The sequence below is a fragment of the Hemicordylus capensis genome, chromosome 2 (genome assembly GCF_027244095.1).
Source record: "Hemicordylus capensis ecotype Gifberg chromosome 2, rHemCap1.1.pri, whole genome shotgun sequence".
In the NCBI taxonomy this organism is placed as follows: Eukaryota; Metazoa; Chordata; class Lepidosauria; order Squamata; family Cordylidae; genus Hemicordylus; species Hemicordylus capensis.
Window position 1 is genome coordinate 257,930,876 of NC_069658.1, and position 22,543 is coordinate 257,953,418.

Below are 22,543 nucleotides of genomic sequence, written 5' to 3' on the forward strand. Positions count from 1 at the left end.
GGAAAAGAGGGATTCCGCCATCTGTGCCTACCCAGAATGATTTCTCTGTTCCATTTTACAGCACCAAGAAAACTGCTGCATGAAAAACATCAAGGTCTCCGGAGGGGGTGGGAGAAGCACAACACATGTGAATGTGCCCTAGATCAGTCCTGTTTGCCCCAGTTAGTCCAACATATCTCAACTCAGAGCTGATTATTTCAGGGGATACACGCTGAAACATCCTGAAAATCTCAGCTTTCACTCAAAGCAAATCGTGTTTCTAGTCCTTATGCCTATGAACACACATTAGCAAGCATGTAGGCAACGTCAGACAGAACCTTGCACTGCTCAGCTCCGAACGGCAGTTGCCCAGGGTCTGCAGACTTAAACAGGAAAGCACCCACTCGCCTCTGCTATTGGGATAAGGACCCATGCCTCTCAGGAGGAGTATCTCAGCAAGTAAAATTCCAGCTTAGCCCCAGGTATTGGCCAGAGAAGCAGCAGCTGCAGAGAGTTTGCCTCTTCCCTTCCTGCCAGAAAACACTGCTCCAGCTGGCAGAAACCCAGAACTAAAGGGTCACTAGCCAGCAGCCAGATTAGAGGCTGCTGTGTTGGGTGGGTGTGTGTATAATTGTTATTGTAATGTTGCAATCTATGGCAACCCACCTTGAGGATCATTCTATCAAAGGGCACAGTATAAATCTTCTACATACAGTGTGCTGAAATCTGGTTTCTGAGAGAGGTGGCCAAATAAGATTTCTGGTTATGGGAAGCAGAGGCCAGGTTTTAGTGGCCTGCAATGCTCCTTGCTCTTTCACCATGATCTGCGTGCCAGAATAAGTTAAGCAAAATCGCAAAACCCAAGGAAAAGAACTTGAACAATCGGCTTAATTTGTATAATTTATACAGGTTGCAGAATTCAGCTTTTCTTGATGCAGAGTTGGGAATACCTGAGCACAGAAATTTACTTTTTTTTTTTTAGACGGACACAGAGCCCTGACCTAATTAATTCCCAACAGAGCTTTTGGGTTGACTCACAGATGCATGTATCTCATCTGATGTCTCATCACTTGATTATTAAATCCTTGATGGTTCACAATGAACCTTGAAAATTCACAAATGGAGTAAGTCTATTTCATTTGAAAAGTACTACACTTGAGATGATCTGAAAGTTTAATGGGTGATGGCCTATTCACATATTCAAGTTATCACCTGATGTTACTGTCAACACCTGATGAAAAAGCATGTGTGAATCAATCCCAAGATCCAGAGTATTTTGCATCCCCACTGCCCACATCCTTCATCTTCTTGCCTTTCTACATACCAATGACTATTCAGACTTCTAACTCAGCAAAATATTTTAATGTCTCTGCAGAAAATAGAATAAACCAAGAAATGCCCCAACAAAAAAGTAACAGGTCCTTTCCTCTCTTGAAAGATAAGGACTTTCTCTGAAACGTTTCCTCCCCAATCCCAACTTCAGGGGGGAAAAAACGTATTCCAATAGTCACATCGATTCTTTTCTTCAATTTCAGATCATCTTCTTAAAGTTCTCAATGGCTTCTTCTGCCTTCTGCAGTTCAGTCTCACTTTGTTTCAGCTGGAGGGAAAAATGAAATGTATTTGTAAATAGAGTATCTGTATCAGTTCTACCTGTGCCTATACTAAATGCCCCTTCATATTTCTCCCATAAGAATAATGTAGCCCCTACTGCCAAACGTCCCTGCCCTTGCACTCAGTCTTGTGACATGGTATAGCTCAGAGCTCTACTGTTGGTATGTTTTACCTTGGCTGTGTCTGTCTCCTGGACTTTGGTAGGCACCTTGGCAGCATAGTCTGGGCTGTCCATGCGTTCATGCAACCTCAGGATTTGTTTCTGCAGCTCAGCTATTTTGCCTGCCAGTTTGGAGACCTCCTTCTCTGCATCAATCAAGCCCTGGCATAGAAGATGGAAAGGTAAAGGGAAGACCTCAGTTCATATGAATGGGTTTGGGATGTGCATGAGCCATTCATGCACTTGCAAGCAGGGCGGGGAGCGGTTCCCTTAAAAAGCAGGTAAAGAGCTCCTTACCGGCTTGTCCCTGCCCCACTGTTCTCCAAACAGCCACATGGGGCTGTTCCCTGCAGCCTCCACATGGCGTTGACATGCACGTAAGAACATAAGAACAGCCCTGCTGGATCAGGCCCAAGGCCCATCTAGTCCAGCATCCTGTTTCACACAGTGGCCCACCAGATGCATCTGGGGAGCCCACAGGCAAGAGGCGAGGGCATGCTCTCCCTCCTGCTGATACTCCCCTGCAACAGGTACTCAGAGGCATCCTGCCTTTGAAGCTGGAAGTGGCCTATAGTCCACCAACTAGTAGCCGATAATAGGCCTTTCCTCCATGAAGTTATCCAAACCCTTCTTAAAGCCATCCAGGTTGTTGGCTGTCACCACATTTTGTGGAAGAGAATTCCACAAGTTGATTATGCATTGTGTGAAAAAGTACCTCCGTTTGCTGGTCCTAAATTTCCTGGCAATCAGTTTCATGGGATGACCCCTGGTTCTAGTGCTATGTGAGAGGGAGAAAAATTTCTCTCGACCCACTTTCTCCACTCCATGCATGATTTTATAGACCTCTATCATGTCTCCCCACAGTCGTCTTTTTTCTAAACTAAATAGCCCCAGGTGGTGTAGCCTTGTCTCATAAGAAAGGTGCTCTAGGCCCCTGATCATCTTGGTTGCCCTCTTCTGCACCTTTTCCAGTTCTACAATGTCCCTCTTTATATGCGGTGACCAGAATTGTACATAGTACTCCAGGTGTGGCCGCACCACAGTTTTGTATAAGGGCATTATAGTATTAGCAGTTTTCTTTTCAATCCCCTTCGTAATGATCCCTAGCATGGAATTGGCCTTTTTCACAGCTGCCGCACATTGAGTCAACACTTTCAACGAAGTGTCCACCATGATCCCAAGATCCCTCTCCTGGTCAGTCACCGACAGCTCAGATCTCATCAGTGTATACTTGAAGTTGGGGTTTTTTGTCCCAATGTGCCTCACTTTAAACTTGACGACATTGAACCGCATTTGCCATTTTGTTGCCCACTCACCCAGTTTGGAGATCCTTTTGGAGCTCCTCACAGTCCGGTTTGGATTTCACTACCCAAAAGACTTTGGCATCATCTGAAAATTTGGCCACCTCACTGCTTACCCCTGCTTCTAGATCCTTAATGAATAAATTAAAAAGCACCAGTCCCAGTACAGATCCCTGGGGGACCCCACATGGCCAGTGCACATGCAGAGTAAAAACATGCATGCGTGCCATATGCATGCCAACACCGCATGGAAACCGCAGGGAACAGCCCCGCATAGCTGTTTGGAGAGCAGGTGCAGTCAATGGAAGAGCTGCGGGGTGGGGATGAGCAGGTAAGGAGCTCCTTAAGTGCTTTTATAGGGAACCGCTCCCCACCCTGTCGAGCCGGTTCGAACACGGGCACCCGAGTCGGTTCAGCGCTTCCCAGAGGATGTGCCGAACTGGCTTGTGCACATCCCTAGAATGGGTAGCATATAAAACTGCTCTTCTCCTGCTGACCACTACAACACACCTTCAAAGATACAATGCAGCTCCCACTAGGCGAACACTGTACTGAAGAACAGACCTTTGAGTTTAAACATAAAGCTGGGCTGTAATCCCTGCTTATATCCATCCAGTACATGTGCATCTTGGCCACAATGACCACCTTCATTTCCAAGTTAATCTCCAAAATCTTGAAGGCTAAAAACACGGGTTTCCCAAGATGCCCATTGCTGTCACATATCAGTTTTCCAGTTGTATAAGTAAAATATTGTGGATATACTGCACATGCTCAGACACAGACAGAGCACTTCAGAAAGACAACAGCATGAGGGCAGAGCAGGAGAGTGGTATAGCTAAGTTGGAGCAGCCTGTGTTCCCAAATGAGAAATAAACACTGATCTTTGGAGCAGAGCAGTTTTATCTCATTGGTTCACAGCCACTGGTCATCTCACTTCATGTCTGACTTCCATTACCTTGAGCAGAAGATGTGCGGTACATTTGTCAGAGGCAATAGCTACGGCGCAGCCAGGAGGGGGTGCTTGCCCAGGCTCCAGAACCAACACTTGCTTGGAGGAGGAGAGAGTGCAGATGTATTCGGAGCAGTGAGTCACAGCCTCCACTGTCCCAGAGTCCAGGCACTGCAAGTAACCTGGGAAGTGGGGGAAATTGGAGTCAGAAAGGAGGAAATGCAGTGCTGGTTGTACTTCAGCTGGCTCCAGAAGCCAGGGGAAGGACACCTGGCTTCCAGATATCCCACAATGCACTGCACAAGCAGCACGGTGCAATATGTAAATTCCTGAGGTGGGCTCATTCCTTCCCACGGCCAATATGGTCATAATGGCTGCCAGCAGCCCAAACACGACCAGGCAGAGGGATTGGGGGGCACATGCAAACCCTCGTACCTTGCTTTTAGCCCGGGTACAAAACCCGGACTACTTGATTGAGGAGTGTTGGGATCTGAACCAACCCCAGTGGTTCTCATGACCAGCCCTTCCCAGGCTAGTGCTGCCCTACCCCAGGAAGGATGGTCGGTTTTTATGACTGTTTGTTACAAATCAATATCAGCCCAAATGTTTCCTAGTCTACTTCAGCAGAGTGTTCTAAATGTTTTCAACAAGTATGCAGCCTCCGTCTCAAGAAGAGACAGAAACATGGGCAGGTGCAGGGGAAATCGCAAGCACGTTCCAAGTAAAACTTGCATGCAAAAATTCACATTTCTTTTTTCCTACACCTTGCAGCAGGACTCAATAAGCAGATCCTGACAGGTCTAGAAGTTTCAGAAAAAGAGAGTGTCACATGTGTAATTTGGCAAATTAATGATGTTCCTACAATTAAACCAGAGACTTGAGTCATTTTAAGTGTCCCTAAAAACGGAAGTTATAAAAATCATCCGTGACAATCTGAACACATGACATTTTGAGTTTCACCTTTCTTTCTTTCTTTTTTTAAGAAAAGAGTCAGCCAAATTTTAGATTTCAGCAACAACAATTCTCTTCTGTCCTCAACACATTCACAAGGGCCATTAAGCAGCCAGTATAGTACTGAGTTTTTAACCATGGAAACCTTGGCTTAAAAACCCTGCTCAGCCATGAAGCTCACTGAGCGACCTTGGGTCTCTCTCAATTTAACTTTCACTGAACTGAAAAGTCCAGCTCAAACTGACAAGTGAGTTTATTTTACCTCACAATGTAGCAGCATTTCAGCTTTGGAAGGTCAACTAGTTTGGTTTCTAACAGCTACTTAAGACAACATTTCTCCTTGCTCAGTCTCTGTCTCTGCCCCTTCCGCCATAAGGAACTTTCTGCTCTCCACACACCCTGTACTCACAATCAGCTTTGGTCTTGGTGAGGTTGTAGTCTGCTCGGAGTGAACGCACAGCCCTAACAATACTCAACATGAAGTCGACGGTATGGTCCAATCTCTCATTCCTCCAGTGATACTGAAGCAGGACAGAAAAAGGATTAACAATACCTTGACCATCACGGTTCAAGAATGCAAGCTGACAAATCAGAACAACACACCTGGATGAACATGGGTTTTCCTACTGTGACAACAAATTGGTCAGGATTTGACACCTATTGTCCTGAGGTGGGGTAGGTGGGCACTTGTTATTTAAATGACTAGACAATTTTAGTGAGCATTATTACAAATTTTATTTAACTATGGATATTTAAAATTTGCAGCCTGTTTCTCATTAACCAATAAAGTCCCCTCCGCAACGATATTTCTGGCTCAGAGTTGGTCTCTCATTACCTGCTCTGTACTGGGGTAAGGAGTGATGCAGATGCTGGGGGGGTCGGCGGAAGGAGATCGTCGAGGCAGCCGCTGGTATAGCTCCTCCGTGACAAAAGGCATGAAGGGGCTGAGTAGACGAAGTCCAGCATCCAAGCAGCTGTAGAGAACATTCCGGGCCGTTTGGATCGCGACCTCATCTGGACCAGCAAACACAGGCTTTAGGCACTCCTGAATGGGGAGTTTTTAAAAGTGTGTAAGAATATAAAGCACTGTCTTAGTGATATGTCTAAAACAGTTTCCACATTTTTCTTCCTGCTGTTTCACAATCGTTGCATCTCTTTCTTTCTTCTAAGGAACTTCGAGCAGTGTTTTGTCCTTAATGCAAGCCTGAGAGGAAATTTTGCCCATGGCCACTTAGCAAGCTTCAAAGCTGAGCAGTGATTTTGAGACTAGGATTGTCACATCCAAAACTAGACTTTAAGCGCAACAATCCACTAGCTTGTGTGTATCATTATGGTCCTTTCTGATGCACACACAGACTCCCATCCATCCCATACAGCTTGTCCAACAGCACAGACAGAATCATAGAGTGTCAGAGTTGGAAGAAACCTTGGAGATCTTCCACTCCAACTCCCTGCTCAGAGCAGGAGACTGCTAAAGCATCCCTGACAGATAGCCGTCCAGCCTCTATCTGAAAGCCTCTAGCAAGTCCACCACTGCAGGATGCAGACTGTAAAACAACTCTTATAATTCCTCCTAATGTCTAGCCTTGTAATTTTATCCCACTGGTGAAAGAGAACAAGCCCACTCCTCCTTCCATGCCCAGGATTCCCATTCTAGGGTTCCCAGATGTTGTTGAACTACAACTCCCATTATCCCCATTGTGACTGGGGATGATGTAATACAACATCTGGAGACCCAAGGTTGGGAACTCTTGTTCACAGGAAGCTGCCATATACCAAGTTGAACCATTGGTCCATCTAACTCAGTATTGTCTACACAGACTGGCTGCAGCTTCTCCAAGGTTGCAGGCAGGAATCTCTCTCAGCCCTATCTTGGAGATGCTAGGGAGGGAACTTGAAACCTTTTGCTCCACCCAGAGTGGCTCCATCACCTAAGGGGAATATCTTAAAGTGCTCACATGTGATCTCCCATTCAAACGCAACCAGGATGGACCCTTCTATGTGACACCTTTCAGATATTTGAAGATGGCTCTCTTATCTCCCCGCCCACTGCCTCTTAGTTTCCTCTTCTCCAGGATAAACATACCCAGCTCCTTCAAACACTCCTCATAGGACTTCAGGGATAACTGGTCTTGTGGTAGCAAGCATGTATTGTCCCCTTTGCTAAGCAGGGTCCACCCTGTTTGCATCTGAATGGGAGACTACACAAGTGTGAGCACTGTAAGATACTCCCTTAAGAGATGGAGCCACTCTGGGAAAAGCATCTGCATGCTTGCATGCAGAAGGTTCCAAGTTCCCTCCCTGGCATCTCCAAGATGGGGCTGAGAAGAACTCCTGCCTGCAGCCTTGGAGAAGCCACTGCCAGTCTGTGTAGACAATACTGAGCTAGATGGACCAATGGTCTGACTCGGTAGAAGGAAGCTTCCTTTTTTCTTTTTCTTGACATATATTTATTGTTTTAACAGAAATGTAAACAAAGAGACATAAGAAAACAAAAAGCAAGAAAGAAAATAAGATAAAATAAAAAATCAAAGCAAATACAATGATTCTCAATACAGTCCGTATACATCAACCTGAATTCTTTCAACCAACATCTCTCTCCCTTCCTTCCCCTCTAAATATATATATATAACTGCAAAACTGAAAAGTAACAAAATTGATGTTCCTGCTATCTATAAACAATAGTCTGCATTAAATTTCTCTACAAAGAAAAACCAAATCTCAGATGAGGTACCAAACCCCGTATTGTATTATATTGAAAAATGGTTCCCATGTCAGGGGGGGGAGGGGGAGTCTTCAGATTTATTCCTAGAAGGCAGCTTCCTTTAGTCCTATGACTTAGTTTCCAGACCCCCTCACCAAAGAGAAAGAGAACAAACATCCTTCAGGAGATCCCACTCACCAAGTAGACATCACAGAGCTCATAGAGCCAGAGGTTATACACCGCTGTGGTGATGCCAGGGAAGTCATAGGCCTTGAATCCAACATCGCACAACTCCACGGCATGGCTCAGGCGACTCAGCATCCACGTGTCGATGAGGCTTTCTGAGCCACTGGGCTGCAACAGATATTTTCCTGTTAACAAGGAAATGCTCCTGATGGTGCAGCTACTGAAGTGGGTCAGTGACACATGGAGGGAGGAGGTGAGAGAAGTCCAGCCTCTGCACTACTAATGGCCACCCCATTGTAAAGTATTTAAGGAGCTGGTGGGGATGGGGAATGGAGCAGGGAACCTTCAGGGAATAGTTTCACCTCAGGGCTGGCTTGCGGCCGGAATCCATCCCCAAGGCCCCGGACAGCAAATTTGGTTGCGTTCCAGAGCTTGTTGCAGAAATGCCGGTAGCCCAGAATCCGGTTGACGTCCAGGTTTATATCCCGGCCTGTAGGCAGACAGAGAAGGAAGGAGGATATTAAAAACACAAGCAAGGGAAAAGGAAGCGAGTCAGGAGTAGGGCAAGAAAAGGTGCCTTTTATGCATCTCTCACATGGAGGAAGGAAACTTACCTTGAGACGTGTAAGCACAGAGAGCAAACCGGAGCGCATCTGTCCCACATTCTGGAATCCCACAGGGATAATCTGATTTCTGTGAAGCAGTTAGGGATTCAGTCACTGACATTCAACTCCAGTAATTTTAGTTTCACAGACAATAACGCTCAGCAAACAAATAAAAACAAAAACAAAATATTGAGAGACCCTGTAGTATTATAAAAGTAATTAAGTAGCTCCATTTCGCCCTATATTATATCAATATTCAGTAATTTTAAAAACCTTAGGTTTAAGACAAGAGTTAAGATGCTTTACATTTTCACTCATGCTCTAAAAAGAATGGAAATTGCAAGTTAAGGTGCCCATCTTAACTTCCGTGCCATATAAGCTGTGAAGACTTTGTACAGTCTGGTATATAATGATGGCGTTAGAAATGAGGCTCCATGCATCCACACCTTGCCTTGATCAGAGATGCATCAGGCAGAAATTCATCAGGGGCATCTCTAGGACATGAGTAGGAAACTGCACCTGTTAAATGTCTGCCTGGATCCATCCCTCCCCAGCCCAATGTCCAACTGAAAGGGCATGCACTGGACTGGGACAGGCACCCTGCAGGAAGAAGCAGCAGCAGAGGGCACCAGCTGGTAGGAAAGACAGCCTGGCCATCCGCACATGCGTGGAGACCGGGGCAGCTGGCAGAGAATGCCAGCTTGCCGGGGGGGGGGGGCTGGTGGGAAAGCCAGCCACATCCTTGATAAAAGTACTTTGAAGACACTCTCCATCTTACCTATACTGGCGCTATTGCATCAGGATAATAAAACTCATGATTAAGGTGTCAAAACTGAAACACATTTTGGACCGACCACACACACACACACACACACACACACACACACACACAGCAATGATATAATTGCATATAGATATCCAGCCTGGGCTATGAATTGTAGGCAAATCAATTTGTTATTCCACTGAATGGGTATCATGACTGATTTGGAATAGGTTTCTGTTTTATTTTCCTCCAGTGCAGTATTCATGACATCATTACATAAACTGAACAGGACTAGGTCAAATCTGTGTTCTATACAGAAACTAGCATGACCAAAATACTCAGTCCAAACCCGCCCCCACCCACTCATTTAACAGTAAGAACATACCTGTCCTTGTTTCGCTCGTTCTACCTCAGCTGGATCCAAATTGCTCTCTAGCAACTGAGCATGTAAGCCCTACAAAGAAAGAAGATTGATCTTTCATGGGATGTCACAACCAGGACACACAACAGGATGTTGTTCACGGAGTAGAGGAGCATCAGACTCTCCCTTATCCCATCCCAGGGATCCTAAATAGAGCCACAAGCAGCCCAGAGAGGCTTCCAGATCAGCAACAGAGATTCCTTGCCCAAGCCCATACACACAGTCATTTGTCAGCAGCACTGCCCAGTTCACCAGAACTTCCTTACCAGGTCAAATGGGGGGGAAAAAGGCCCATCCAGCAGCATTCTGTTTACAGCATGGGTTCTCATACCTGGGTCTCCAGATGTTGGACTACAACTCTCATCATTCAGTCACGATGACCACCATTGTGGCTGTGGGGCCAAGCGCACGTGTACACACACACACACACACACACACACACACACACACACACACACACACACACACACGAGTTCCCTCTAAGGCATACACATGTGCATGCGCTCACACATTTTTTGATGTCCACTCAGTTAATTTTAGATCCCACTCAGGTTGAATCAGGAAGGACCCACTTTGAATGCATGTGCGCGCACACTGCCTTGATACTGCTGCCCAGAACAAAACTCACTCCGCATACAGATGAGAAAATTTAGAGAAAATACTCTCTCTCTCTCTCTCTCTCTCTCTCTCTCTCTCACACACACACACACACACACACACACACACACACACACACACACACACACAGTTTTTCTTTTCTCTGTGAAAAGTGGCAAGGGAAGATCTGCCACCACCCCAAAGCTGAAGAATCCTCCCAGCACTGAGACAATGTAGAAACATCTGGGGCAACCTCCCATGCAGTACTAACATGATTTTGTTTTAAACGGTTTTAAACGTTGCTTTTATAAAGCTGTGTTTTGTAAACTGCCCAGACACACAAGTTTGGGACAGTATGCAAATATGTGGCATATACAAGAGGTATGCCAAAAAAATTAGGAGGAAAGTCTGAGTGTTGTCCTGCATTTTGCTGGGTCTACCTGCAACTCTGGTTTCCAGAGTCTTCCTCCAGCAATGGGAAGATGCCACAGAGAACCTTCGGTAAGGTCAAAGAGACTGCCTGGGCATCTAGTTGTTTCGCAGGGGGCTGAGGCAACCAGCAGCACTGCTCTCAGACTTCCTTCTCAGCAATCCAGCCCTTTCAGCTGAGGTGTGAGTAAAAAATCCCAGGATGAAGAGGAGATGCAGCTTATCCATTGCCCATCAGAGGCAAGATCTCTCTCAATACCAGTTGCAGGGGAGCAACAGTAGGAGAGTGGGCAGGTCCTCACCTCTTGCCTGTGGGCTTCTCAGAGGCATCTGGTGGGCCACTGTGTGAAACTGGATGCTGGGCTGGATGGGCCAAGTTGGGCCTGTTCCAGCAGGGCTGTTCTTATGTGGTCTACATCATTGGCAAGGCTCGGGCTTCACATAGGCACTCACTCTTTGTTCCCCCCCCCTCACCACTCAAAATTGGAAAATTCAATAGTTTCAGAGAAACGCACCACCAGATACAGGAGGTCGCCTTGGCAACAAGTCACACTACCCTCAAAAGGCATCTGGGACAACTCATTACACTGCCTAGTGCGACATCTAAACTTAAATTTCAAGAGCTGCAAAAATAAAGGCTACCATGTTTCTCTTCAGCTCTGCTTTCTGCCTTACCAGGGCCTGTGTGCTCCCATTAGGGTTGGAGACAGAGCGGCTAGATTTTATATTTCCTAAAAGTGGTGGGAACGGCTAGAGTTTATATTTCCTAAAAGTGGTGGGAGGGGCGGGGGACAGCCCTGCTAACTTGGCAAGAAGCTTTAACTTGGCAAGAAGCTCTTTCAAGGAGAGGCTCTCTTATACTGAGCAAAGGGAGACCTGCTGGTCCTATGCAGCGCAGGAAAGCATCTCTTAGTGGCTCTTGCTGATGTCTCAAGGCTTTTTTGCTTCTTCTTTTTTTAAGGTTGTAGTGAGCCCTTTTCGGACAGGGAACCATTTTCTCATACCTTTTGCTACATAAGCAGCTTTGAGAACTTCTTGGCTGAAAAGTGGTATATAAATATTTTCAACAAGAACAAGTGCTTTTGTGTTCCAGGAGCCCTGGGTTTATGCTGAGATCAGCGTCTGACACCTAGGCATTCTAAACAAATTAAGTCTGTGCAACTCTGTAGTCTACTCTTAAGGCTGTTATAAACAGTAGACATTTGAAGCTATCACAGCAGGCCCAGCCATTTCTTCTCCCTCCTTCCCTTTTGCCTTGCTTCACATTCATCCTGATGAATGTTCTGGAGAATTCAAAATCTTGCTCCTCATGACTGTGTGTCATTTTAGCTGGTCCTAATAAAAGGTATTACCAGATAGTGTAAGGAGTTCAAAAGCCAGTGATGCTCTGGAATTCCATTGTAATGCTGGCTTACAGGCACCTGCCTAAAGCAACAGGTTACTTAATGGGGCGGAGAGCCAGTCTTGCAGTAACGGGCATGAATTGTCCCCTTTGCTAAGCAGGGTTCAACTACTTGCGACCATTCTCTGCTGTAAGGTATTCTCCCAACGGGATGGGGCCAAAGCTCAGTGGGAGAGCATCTCTTTGAGTGCAGAAGGTCCCAGGTTCAATTCCTGGCACCATCTCCAGGTAGGGCTGGGAAAGACTCCTGCCTGAAACCTTGGAGAACTGCTGCCAGTCAGTGTAGACAATACTGAGCTAGATGGACCAAGGGTCAGTCTCAGTACAAGGCAGCTTCTTATGTACCTCTAGCGTAATGCCAGCAACAACATCTAGTGGATCAATCACATTTCCCAGCGATTTACTCATTTTTCGACCATGGGCATCCCGAACGACAGCATGAAGGTAAACCTAGAAAGGAATCACAGAAAGAAGATACGTTGGAAGAGTGCGCTCAGGCTCAGAAAAGAAAACAACAGAGCCTCTTTCTCACCTCTCTGAATGGCAACTTCCCCGTAAGCTTGAGACCCAACATGACCATGCGGGCCACCCAGAAGAAGAGAATATCATGCCCAGTCTCCAGAAGGGTCCCAGGGTAAAACACCTGGAGATCTTCACTCTAAAAGAAAAGTAACAAGCTGGAGAGGGTGAAAGAGATTTGGAAAACAGCATACAAACACACACACACACACCTTTATCCATTTTCCCAGCCCTGCTTAACAATTGGACTTACAGGGTTTGGCCATCCAAAGATGGAGAAGGGGAACAGACCAGATGAGAACCAAGTGTCCAGGACATCTTCATCTGAAAATGGGATGTGAGGAATGCACAAAGTCATTGATTAGGGAAGCGAAAGTATATCTTTAAAAAAATCAAAAAAATCCAAGCATTTCAGCTTTTATTCAAAGAACAAGTTTTTGTCCTCCAAGACTTGCAGAAGTAAGGTTGAAATTATAAAAAGCAGTAGAAGGTGGGTAATCTTCACTGTCAACCCCACCCCCACTTGGACAAACCTAGACTATTGGTCGATGGGAGGTTAAGGAGAACTTCAAGTCTTGTATGGTTATCTATGCAAAGAAGAGGGTCCTATGCTAGAAGCACGTGCTGTTTGCATAATAAGGTCTCTGGTTCAGTCCCTGGCATCTCCAATTAAAAGATCTCAGATAGCAGGGCTGCTGGGAAAGACCTTGCCCAAGACCTTGGAGAGCTACTGCTGGACAGAGTTGACAGTACCAGGCTAGCTGGAAGAGTGCTCATGTACAGCAACACCATACCCTTATACCTCTTTTTCTTCTGATCTCTAGCAAGTGTTCTGATCTCCATGTACGTCTACTGTTCATCACATACTCACTCTCTCCTCCCAGTTTCATGGGAGGTTTCTGGGGAAAAAACCTGTCATTTACCTGGAAGATTTAAAAAGCAAGCACGTATTTGTCCTGCTTGATTTCTTTTGGAGCACAGAAATGGGGGTGATTGATCCCTGGAGCAAAACAAGAGCAGCCCTGTACAGCAGTGAAAAGGAAGACTTCAAGGAATATATTATACTCTGTGCTGCAGAACTCCAGATTCTCCATTGAGGCAATGAACTGGGGTGTGCAGAACTGGTTTGATTTGAATCAGCCTGGTTCGACCAGTTTGAGCTTAGACTGCCCCCTCCCAAACCCCACCAGGGGCTGGTCCAAGTTTGAGCCGAACCAGTTCGGCCCGGTTCGACTGGTTCTGGTGGCTATGCTTGTAAAGGGGAATCAAGTAAATATTCCCCTTTACAACCAATGGGGATCCCTAACGCTAAAAAGGTTTGAGGGGTGGGTGGCAGGGGGATGATGAAATGGCATCTTACCAGTGCTGGTGACGGTCCCTCTAGGCCCTGCAGGCACTCCCCCTGCACTGCAGGCTGGTCTGATTCCAGCCTCCGCGCATGTGCGGAAGCCATTCGTGTGACCTCCATGCATGCACGGAGATCATTTACATCATCATGCAAATTTGCGTGGTGATGTAAATGGCCTCTGTGCATGCATGGAGGCTGGAACCAGGCCGGCCCACAGTGCAGGGGGAGTGCTGGCAGGGCCTAAAGAGGACGCCGGTAAGGTGTCCTCTTGCCTGCAGAATTTAGAGAAATGGATCCCCTTTAGATCCCTTGAGTTAGGGATCCCTTTGCTTGTAAAGGGGAATCCTCACCAGATTCCTCTTTACAAGCAAAAGGCACTCGAACCGGGCAGAACCGGTTCAACAGCACGAACCAAGCCACCAGCTGGTTCTAACGAACCAGTTCTCGGACCAGCCGTTCAGTTTGAATTCTAACCAAATTCTAACCCTAACCGAACTGCCGCAGATGGTTCCGTGCACACCCCTACAATGAATATTCTGATTGGAATACATTATGCAAATATATTTTAGAGAAGCTAGTTCTGCATACTGAAAATATTTGTAATGTTTGTAGTAAGGGCTGAATGAGGAAGGAAAGAGGGATGGGGACGGAGACTGCCGATAGGTAGGCTGGGGGCAGAGGTTTGAAATAAGTAGCTGTGGTGTAGGGATGTTTGGGAACATAAGAAGCTGCCTTAAACTGAGCCAGTCCATCTAGCTCAGTATTTTCTACACTAACTGGCAGAAACTCTCCAAGTCTTTCTCAGCCCTACCTAGAGATGCCAGGGATTGAACCGGGGATCTTCTGCATGCAAACCAGGTGCTCTGTCACTGAGCTGCAGCCTCATCCCCGATTGCTGCCCACTTTCGAGAACACTCAAGCCAACCTAAGGCCAACCCTTCCTGCAGGCTTCGGAAGAGCAGCAGAGAACTAAGTGTGCCCACCTGCTTTGCTAGGGGGTGATGTGTTGTACAGGGCTCCCTCTAAGATTTGAGGAGCTCAGCAAGCGGGAAGATGCTACCACTGCTCCATAACCTCCTAGCTATTTCCCTCACCCCACAACCTTGATTCTGTGTACCTTGCCGGAGGGAGATTTTATCTGGAGACACCTTGAAGACTTGGGCCGCTTTCTCTTTGGCCTCTTGCTCGTTTCGGCCACTTACCCAGTATTTGCCATCTGTATCCTGGGAAGACAACGACAGATGCATTAAAATATTTCACCTGCCCCATCCTGATGTAAAGCAGGCAACAATAAATTCAAATTACCAATACAGAGTATCTATGCTAACAACGGACTGAAAATTAGGGATGTGCACAAACCTGTTTGGAGGTCCTTTTACGGGCCTCCGAACAGGTTTGAACACTGGCCGATTTGAACTTTCGGCGGGGGGGCGGGGTAGGACTTTAAGGGCGGGGGAGGGTGCACTTACCCCTCTTCCCGCTTTCCCCCAGCCGGCGCTGGAGTTAGGTAAAATCCGTCGGTGCGGCAGCATACCTCCCTGCTGCCCCTTCTGCTTCTTCAGCCAGAAGTGGCCAGAAGTACTGGGCATGCATGCGCATGCCGGCTGTGCGCTCGTGCACATCAGGCGGACGCACACACGATCATGATGTGCATGTGCGCCCGGTACTTCCAGCCAGTTCCAGCTGAAGAAGCAGAAGGGGTGGCAGGGAGGTATACTGCCACCCAGAGGGATTTTACCTAACTCCAGCGCCGGCGGGGGGGAAGCGGGGGGAGGGATACGTGTACCCTCCCCCTCTCTTAAAGTCCTACCCACCCCCACCCCATGAAGCCACCCCCACCCAGTTCCGTGCACATCCCTACTGAAAAGGTTTTCATGGAATGGGCTGAAAGCTAGATATTCGACTTACTACATTTAAATACATTTGCAGGAGCATTTCTGTGCAAATGGGTCCCAAATGCAATTTGAAGCAGGCCAAACCAGACCATTAAGCCATAAAATGGTCATGTTCCCTTGTGCTCTTTCTCATATCAATCCAGTATGTCTTACTGCCTCTCTCCCTCTCTCCCTCTCTCCCTCTCTCTCTCTCTCTCTCTCTCGTGAGATAGTTTCAATATGCATGTACAAATCAATATTATCCCACCATTAGATTCAATTTAGTTTTCAGGGGATTATAGTTTTAGCATTGCCCTGGATCCTCAACAGATTTCTCAATTAGATAAATTAAAAGGAATACATAGCTCTCTCTCCTAGATTCCCTCCAACTTCCCTTCCAATTGCTATCTAATCTTTGGCCACATTTTTTGCCTGGCAAAAAGAAGCCTCTTTCTGGTATCTGTTTCTGCAAATGTCTGATCTCCTACCATTACCACCCGCACACCAGAGTAGCTCATTGGTTTGGTCTTACGTCTCCTGGTGGAACAGAGGGATCATCAATGGTCACAAAATATGCTGGGATACGGTGGCCCCACCACAGCTGCCGAGAAATACACCAATCCCTAGAGCGAGGAGAGGGAGGCAAGAAAGGGGAAGTGTGACAAAAGATTAATCAAGGCCTGCTTTGTAGAGTTCTACAATTTCTGGTGAATCTGAATGCATGCAAACAAGAAAGATCCAGAATGTGCACAAATCCTTCTTGGGTCAGGCTGACACAATACAGAAAAAAGTGGGGAAACTTGGGGGGGGGAAATGGCAGGAAGTACTTGACTATCAAAACCAGGACATATAGATTATATTATTTTAATTCATTTTGGCTCAAAAATGCACACACAAAAAGTCATTGTGATTCTGTCAAGTTGAGGCAAAAGAAAACAATGCTTGATAAACAGTTGGGAAGTATCATGGGGTGGGGATGACAGTCCAGTTTTTCCATATTACAATATGAAGAGTGGGGAGAGGCCAAGGAAAGCTTCCCTAACAGCAGTGGAGATGGTTTGGTCAGTGTCATATGTGGTGGGGTAGAGAAGACGAAAAATACACCGTGATTCACCTCCTCCCCAAATTTCAGAAGGATGGATGGCTTACTTTTAACCCTCCTTCCTAAGGTTACGAAATGGGACAAGAATCTCACCGGATATTGTCCATCCAATTGAACCAAGTTTTGAGGTGGAAGTCCGGCACAATGCGCAGGTCACCTCGACGCACGGCCTCAGCTGCCCCCCGGGCCATTGTGTCGCAGCGCACGTACCACTGGGGCTTCAGCAGTGGCTCCACCACATCTTTGGAGCGGCTGAGGGTAACAGGAAGCACAGGGAAAGAGGGAAACTGAATTACCCCGGGCCCATGAATGCAGCATTAATACGGACTCACAGAATGATAATCCACCTCAGACATCCCTTGCCCTAAATAAAGACTACTGGAAGAGTGCGGACGAGAGCCCCTTCTGCTCAAGCCAGGATATTCTTCTGCCTGTTCAAATAGTGCCCTTTCCCCTCTAAGGAACATGTTCGTACCTCTCAAGCCTTTTTTCAGAAAGCTAAAACTCTCTACTTCCTGTCATCACCACTCTTCCCCACACCTCGAATCACATGCATCTCCCCGTAACCCTTTCAAATCCTCCAGATTCACTGCAAGGAAGTCCATATTCCCCACCTGCACCCTGCCCCATCACAGAAACTATCTGTAATACTGATAATACAGTTCACAGAGAGGCCCCCTCCTGTCAATGCATTCAATCTCTTCCTCTCAGAAATAAATGGGGCGGGGGGGGCGTGTCAAGTGGCAACAGAGTCAAGCACGGTACTGGAGAGACTTGGGATTCAAATTCAGCTCCCGGCAGACTCCCGGCAAGGCCATGGGCAGGTTACAGGCTCAGTTGAAATGCAAGGTTTGCACTGGTTCAAGTGTCAGGACTGTCCCTCTGGCACACACACCCTCCTCCCCCTGTATGCTCCAATCCCCTCCCTCACTTCGAGGAAGCCAAGGTCAGTCATTATATCTGAAGTGGAGAGTGAGCTGATGTCACACTTTAATGTTGCATCTCTTTGGATGTTCTATGTAAATCCCAGCTGTGCTGGATCACACACGTGCTCCATAACTCTGAAGTCTTTGTTGTCAGATGGCACTGATTTTGATGTACATCCACGAAGAGGTAACCGACTGTGGCAAAAGGCTTATGGCCCTCAGACCATTATTTGGAAAACAGGGTGACCTCTGAAAACACAGAACCTGGCCACCTTGAATTAAACCCTTGCCCTACCCCCACATCATCTGCTCACCTGCAGACGGGCACCACCATGGGGTTATCCTTCACCTCCCTAAAGAGACCCCTTTGCTTCAGAGCTTCCAAAACCGATTGACGGGCATCAAATCGCTTCATACCCTGGTGGGGGTGGGAATGACAATTAGATAACAGTAAGGCTGAAAGGCACACATGGGTCACCTTAACTCAACCCCTTCTAACTGAGTGGTGACCCCAGATACCACACCCATCCAACAGCTAAAATACCCCATATGAATGAATAAAGGTCAGTCCTCTCAGCTTCACCCTTGCACCTCCCTCCCCATCCCACTGATACCAAGAAGGGAAGCGGCACGTTGACAAGATAGCCGTTTTCGTCAATGATGGTGATGAAATCAAGTCCATGCCGCAGGCCAACCTCGTAGTCATTCTGATCGTGGGCTGGGGTAATCTTCACAGCACCTGAGGATGGCAGGAGAGAGAACAGGGGGCTTCTATCTGGGTGGTGGTCCAGGGAGATCAAAGAAGACCATCTCAAACCTGACAAGGTCTGGGGGTTACTCCCCAACCACCACCACCACCTTTGTGGCACAACTAAAGATATAAAGGTGGGAGAATATCCTTCCCATCTTTCTATCAGAAGACACTTCCAGGTAAGCCATACCCATTTTCCCCCTCAGGCTCTTCCCCTCTTATTCCCAAACCAGACTCATTTTATTCAGGTTCATCCTGTTTTATTGCACTTCCACATGAAAACCTGCCTCCCACTCTCTGAAGAGAACACCTACCACAACACCTGGGTGCAGTCCTAACTTGTCAAATATAACCCTTAACCCACCCACCCCCTCACACACACACGCGCCAGGAATGCTTCTTCATGCTCAGTCATCTCAAGGCAATCCCTCCAGAAAGAAGTAGCAACAGAATTGTTACTCTTAAACCAATAGGTAACCACCCCAACAACAACAACAACACGCACACCCCTGTCCATCAGCCACTAGCCCCAGGCATACCAGTTCCAAACTCCATGTCGACAAAGTCATCACAAACAATAGGCAAGAGCCGTCCGGTGAAAGGATGCAGGACACTCCGGCCATGCAGATGCTGGGAGAGGAATTGGGGGAGAAGACCACTTAATGAAGGATCCACAGATTGGCCAGATAAATAACAGTTCAAAGAGATGAAAGAAGGCTCTAGAGCAAGTGGGAAGTGCCTCTTAGTCCACCCTCTAGCCAAGTCTAAACAAACTGTATCTCCTCACTGACAGAGTAGAGAGCACCCAGTGCCTGGACTGCTGAATGGTGAAAAGTTGGCAGAATGACTGTCGCTAGTTTACTAGATTATAGTCCATTCTAGGTTACTGAACTCCACACTCCCATCTTCAAGGAATACTGCCTCTCCGACTGTACCCTGTACCCTTCAGTTCAGCACTGGAGGTGTTCAGAGTGGCCAGTTCATTTCATTGTACAAATAGGATATTTGTCCTCAGCACTGTTCTGAAAAGAGGACCTCAGGAAGTGGGCCAATGTGCCCATTCCTAAGTGGCTGTAGGAAGAGCTCCCCTCATCCTTATGGGCATGCCAACCATAACTGAGAATGTGGGAAGGGACATGCAGTCACGACAAGAAAGTGGCCATAACTGAGAAAGAAAGAGAGTACCCTCATACTGAAGACTGCCACTGAGCTTACGCTTGCCTCTCCCCATTTCCACCCCTTCCAAAGTCTCACCTGTAGCACCTGTGCCTTTGTTCTTGGGGTTCCTTACCTGGTACCGGGGATCCTGAGGATGGACCGCAACCGCTGTGTCCCCCAGCATGGTCTCAATACGAGTTGTAGCCACCACCACTTCTTCACCTAGGAAGGAAAATGGTGGGGAGTTAGTCCCAGGACAGCGCCACCCATGCGTCAGGGAGCAGGGCTCCCAATCCTGACCCTTGCCCAATTGCCAGCCAGGCCCCCTTTCTCACCAGAGCCCTCAATCTTGTAAGCGAAGGAGACTAGCACCCCAAACTCAACCTTCTCTTTGTAGCCAGGGACTGGCAAGAGTGTTCGGCCCGTTAGCTCCTTCTTATCCACCTGAGAAGAGAAAGACATCAAGATGCATGACGCTTGGCTCTGTGTGTGCCTAATATTGAAGCATCAGCTATCTAGGGTGTGACCTATGTGCTCTCCCACCCCAATCACCTCGATGTCAGAGATGGCCGAGTTGAGGGTGCACGACCAGTTGACGAGGCGCTTGCTTCGGTAAATGACCCCTTCCTCGTGCAGCCGGATGAAAGCCTCTTGGACAGCGCGGGAGAGTTTCTGTGGGTAAGACAAGAAGAGCAGTGAAGGAAACTCCTTAGCCTCTTCTGCCCTCTGAGGATGCAATTAAAATTCCATCCATTTCATTGGAAATCAGGCTTCCATTTCTCTGGATTGCCACCACTGTTTCTGTCATGCAAGATGCAACTGAGTCTTTCTCAAAGAGCAATTGTTTACTCTCACATTAAACTTTGGTCGTTAAGTTCACTTTTACACTCTTTGCTTGTTCCTTCAGCGGGAATTAAGCTCATTCGCACAGTTCTTTAAATATTAGACTCCTGGAAACGAATGGAACAGAAGTGGTTAAACATGGGCCAGGAGATTCTGGGTCAATTCGCAGCCATGAGACACTGTGGTATAGTGGCTAGAACCCTGGAGTCAGACTGACGAGACCTGAATTCAAATCTCCACTCAGTCATGAAACTTAGGCCAGTCTCCCTCTTACAGCCTAATCTACTCTACAGGATTGTGGTTGGGATAAAACGGTGTGGGGGGAAAATGTAATAACAAGTAATATTAGAGGACCTTGGACAAACCAGAGTCTCCAAGCTTTGGCCACCTCCATCTGCCTCTGCACGACGGGCATAATAATACCAGCCTACCTCCGAGACTCGTCATAAGGGAAAGGTATGCTCCAGAAAATAGCTGTCTCATATCCCACTGAAGTTTAGAAGAGGTGCCTCCACCTCCAGAGTAGTTTGACACACACATACAATTCCCCCCTCCAAAAGATCTTACTTGGTCCATAGTAAAACAGGCTCTGTCCCAGTCCATTGAAGAACCAAGCTTCTTCAGTTGATGGTAAATCCGATCACCTTTTCTGCAAGTAGAGATACAAACGAATGCTAGCTGCAGCGTATCACTAGAGAACATGGCATGGTGTAGGAACCCACAGAGGACACTCCAGAAAGGGGACTGCCGTGAGATAACTCACTCATTTTTCCACTTCCAGACTGCCTCCACAAACAGCTCACGGCCAAGATCATGCCGTGTCTTCCCTTGCTCCTTCCAAAGCTTCTTCTCCACCACCACCTGCGTAGCGATGCCGGCATGGTCACAACCAGGGTTCCACAGGGTGGTCTCCCCCTTCATCCGGTGCCTATAAGACGAGGGGCCTTTTCAGACCATCCGTTTGTAATGGAACCTGTACAGCGGTTGCTCAGGTATGGAGTGATATACCAATATCCTCTTTCAGAGAAGGAGGTCTGTTTCATATTTCCAGAATCTGAGCAGCAATAGACTGCTGCGGGGGGAAAGAGGTTCTTTAAGGAGCCCCTTTACCATTCAGAGTTCTGCTTGGAATGGAGCCTCATGAGAGTCACGGGCAGCAACTGGGTGGCATCCGTGACATCATGATGAGGGGAAGCTCCATAGCTCAATAGCAGAACAGAAGGAGAGAGTTAAGGAAGCTGCCTTATCCCGAGTCAGACCATTGGTCCCTCTAGCTCAGTATTGTCTACCCAGACTGGCAGCGGCTTCTCCGAGGCTGCAGGCAGGAATCTCTCTCAATCCTATCTTGGAGATGCTGCCAGGGAGGGAACATGGAACCTTCCGCATGCAAGCATGCAGGTGCTCTTCCCAGAGTGGCCTCATCTCCTGAGGGGAATATCTTACAGTGCTCACACACATGTAGTCTCCCATTCAAATGCAAAGTATTTGCTGTGTAGGTGGACCCTACACAGCAAAGGGGAGAATTCATGCTTGCTACCGCAAGACCAGCTCTCCTCCTGCATCTTCTTGCCAACAAAGGCCAAATGCTTCTGGGAAACCCACAAATAGAGCATGAAGGCAACAGACCTCCCGATGCTGTTGGCATTAGCAAATAGTGCTCAGCGCCATGCTGCCTCTGAACATGGAGGTTCCACAAAGTGACTGTGACTAATAGCCATAGATAAGTCTGATCTGCATGAATTTGTCTAACCCCCCCCCCTTTAAAGCCGTCTAAGCAAGTGGTTGTCATCACATCTTGCAAGAGAATGAAAACAACCTTAGAAAGTGACTATCAGCCAGATTAGCTAGTGTTGTGCGAGGTGAGCCAATGGCCTGACTCAGTAGAAGGCAGATTCATATGTTCAGTGACACCTCTCCTTTAGTCTTGCGTCTACAACATATGGTCATTCTTAACAATAGTG

General features: G+C 47.3%; 1 protein-coding gene across 2 annotated transcripts in view; it reads right to left on the minus strand.

Moving 5' to 3' along the window:
• Positions 1-1,319: 1,319 nt before the first annotated feature.
• VARS1 (valyl-tRNA synthetase 1) overlaps positions 1,320-22,543 on the minus strand; it is a 36,189-nt gene continuing 14,965 nt past the window's right edge. For both annotated transcript variants that reach the window (XM_053299724.1, XM_053299725.1), the window contains exons 9-31: positions 21,346-21,510; positions 21,150-21,231; positions 20,292-20,411; positions 20,075-20,183; positions 19,873-19,961; positions 19,121-19,211; positions 18,445-18,569; positions 18,145-18,248; positions 16,998-17,156; positions 16,335-16,425; positions 15,046-15,151; positions 12,834-12,904; positions 12,594-12,719; positions 12,407-12,511; positions 9,598-9,666; positions 8,459-8,537; positions 8,207-8,334; positions 7,857-8,012; positions 5,790-5,999; positions 5,364-5,475; positions 4,010-4,185; positions 1,766-1,915; positions 1,320-1,579 (exon numbers count right to left, since the gene is read on the minus strand). In XM_053299724.1, coding sequence (XP_053155699.1) covers positions 1,511-1,579; positions 1,766-1,915; positions 4,010-4,185; positions 5,364-5,475; positions 5,790-5,999; positions 7,857-8,012; positions 8,207-8,334; positions 8,459-8,537; positions 9,598-9,666; positions 12,407-12,511; positions 12,594-12,719; positions 12,834-12,904; positions 15,046-15,151; positions 16,335-16,425; positions 16,998-17,156; positions 18,145-18,248; positions 18,445-18,569; positions 19,121-19,211; positions 19,873-19,961; positions 20,075-20,183; positions 20,292-20,411; positions 21,150-21,231; positions 21,346-21,510 — 2,692 coding nt within the window. In that variant the 3' untranslated portion in view covers positions 1,320-1,510. The remainder of the gene's footprint in view (positions 1,580-1,765; positions 1,916-4,009; positions 4,186-5,363; positions 5,476-5,789; positions 6,000-7,856; positions 8,013-8,206; positions 8,335-8,458; positions 8,538-9,597; positions 9,667-12,406; positions 12,512-12,593; positions 12,720-12,833; positions 12,905-15,045; positions 15,152-16,334; positions 16,426-16,997; positions 17,157-18,144; positions 18,249-18,444; positions 18,570-19,120; positions 19,212-19,872; positions 19,962-20,074; positions 20,184-20,291; positions 20,412-21,149; positions 21,232-21,345; positions 21,511-22,543) is intronic.